General features: G+C 68.4%; 1 protein-coding gene across 1 annotated transcript; it reads right to left on the minus strand.

The window, feature by feature from the left end:
- Positions 1 to 455: 455 nt before the first annotated feature.
- Positions 456 to 1265, minus strand: EMIHUDRAFT_447179 (hypothetical protein; the record flags this gene model as incomplete). Its single annotated transcript, XM_005780381.1, has 2 exons — positions 456 to 980; positions 1014 to 1265. A coding segment is annotated over one exon (251 nt), but the record flags the coding sequence as incomplete, so codon positions are not given.
- Positions 1266 to 1497: the final 232 nt, after the last annotated feature.

Raw genomic sequence — 1497 nt, forward strand, 5'->3', positions numbered from 1 at the left:
CCAAGTTTAGCAATACCAAACAACCTCTAACACTCACACGTCATTTGGGGCCTGGAGCCCTGTTCACGCGCGCGCGAGACGTGCAGACAGGGTTGCCAGGTGAGAGCGAATGGCGCGGTTCACGCCTCGCACAACAGAGAGAGAGATGCGCTCTGCATGGTGGGACATAAAAGAGAGCGAGTACTCGGGCGAGTAGGCCGTGCGGTCGACGCTGCCGCGCGCGACTTTGCGCGCGAGGCTGTTTTGTCAAGACCAAAAGGCCACGGGCAGAGGAGAGAGAGAAGAACATAGGATGGATAGGGCGCCTGTTCACGGGTCGGCATGAAGGAAGAATCGTACGCGCAAACAACGCAACTCCCTCGCACAACACTGGGCCGCACGGGACTGGCGCGCAGAGGATTTTTTTTCTCCGAAATCGATTTTCTTGCATTTTTGCTCCCGGCTGAGGGAGCAAGCAAGCCCACTCAACCCCAAGTACTCACCGTTTTACAGTGGTGTTTTTGTCGCATCGGCTGCAGCCTCTGCTGGGGCGGAACGCGCGGGGTTTTCGGCGCGATGCCCTCGGCGAGTACACGCTACAGCACCGCCGCAAGCTCTCCTGCGCGCGCGTGACGTGTGGGACGCGTGCGCTGCGCTCAAACGTCGCGATTTGGCGATAGGCGTTCGAGCCGGCGCACAACGGATAGGTGCGCCGCGCAGGGGGGGTCGGAGGGGTGCGAGAGGGGGCGTGGGTCGGGCGCGCACCGGCTGGCTCCGGGAGCGGCCGTCACGTCGAGGAGTGGGGCTGTCGGCGGCTCGAGCGCCGAGGCGAGCCGCTCTGCTGCGCCGCCGACAGCCCCTCTTCCGAGCCGGCGCGTGGAGGCGAGCCGCGGCCGGTGTCGCTGGTGTCGCTGGTGCGGTGGCGGCGAGGGTTCATCGGCCGGCAGCGAGAGCGACCGTCATGAAAGGAGGGGGGGGGGGGCTGTCGGCGGCCCGTGTGGCTCTAGGCGCGCCTACGCTGCGCCGCCGCGAGCCTCACTGCCGATCCGGCGCCTGGCGGCGGGGGCGAGCCGCGAACAATCGTCGCTGGTGGTGGTGGTGCGGCGGCGGCGGCTCGCCCTTCACTCCAGCCGCGGCTCCGTTCCCGCCGCCGCCCACCGTGCACCTACCACACGCTGCCGAGCAGGCACCCGGCTCAGGGTGGAGTCGGTCGGGCCGTCGGTGCCGGAGCGGCGGCAGTCCATCGTGTACGTGCACGGCGCCTTTGCGCGCCGCGTTGCGGGGCGAGGCGCGCTTGGCGGAGCTCCGTTCCCGCCGCCGCCCACCGTGCACCTACCACACGCTGCCGAGCAGGCACCCGGCTCAGGGTGGAGTCGGTCGGGCCGTCGGTGCCGGAGCGGCGGCAGTCCATCGTGTACGTGCACGGCGCCTTTGCGCGCCGCGTTGCGGGGCGAGGCGCGCTTGGCGGAGCGTGTGGTGCGTGGAGAGGCGTGTGTTGTGGGGCTGTCTGTCCTTTGT

This window comes from Emiliania huxleyi (assembly GCF_000372725.1).
Source record: "Emiliania huxleyi CCMP1516 chromosome Unknown EMIHUscaffold_2165, whole genome shotgun sequence".
NCBI classification, from domain to species: domain Eukaryota; phylum Haptophyta; order Isochrysidales; family Noelaerhabdaceae; genus Emiliania; species Emiliania huxleyi.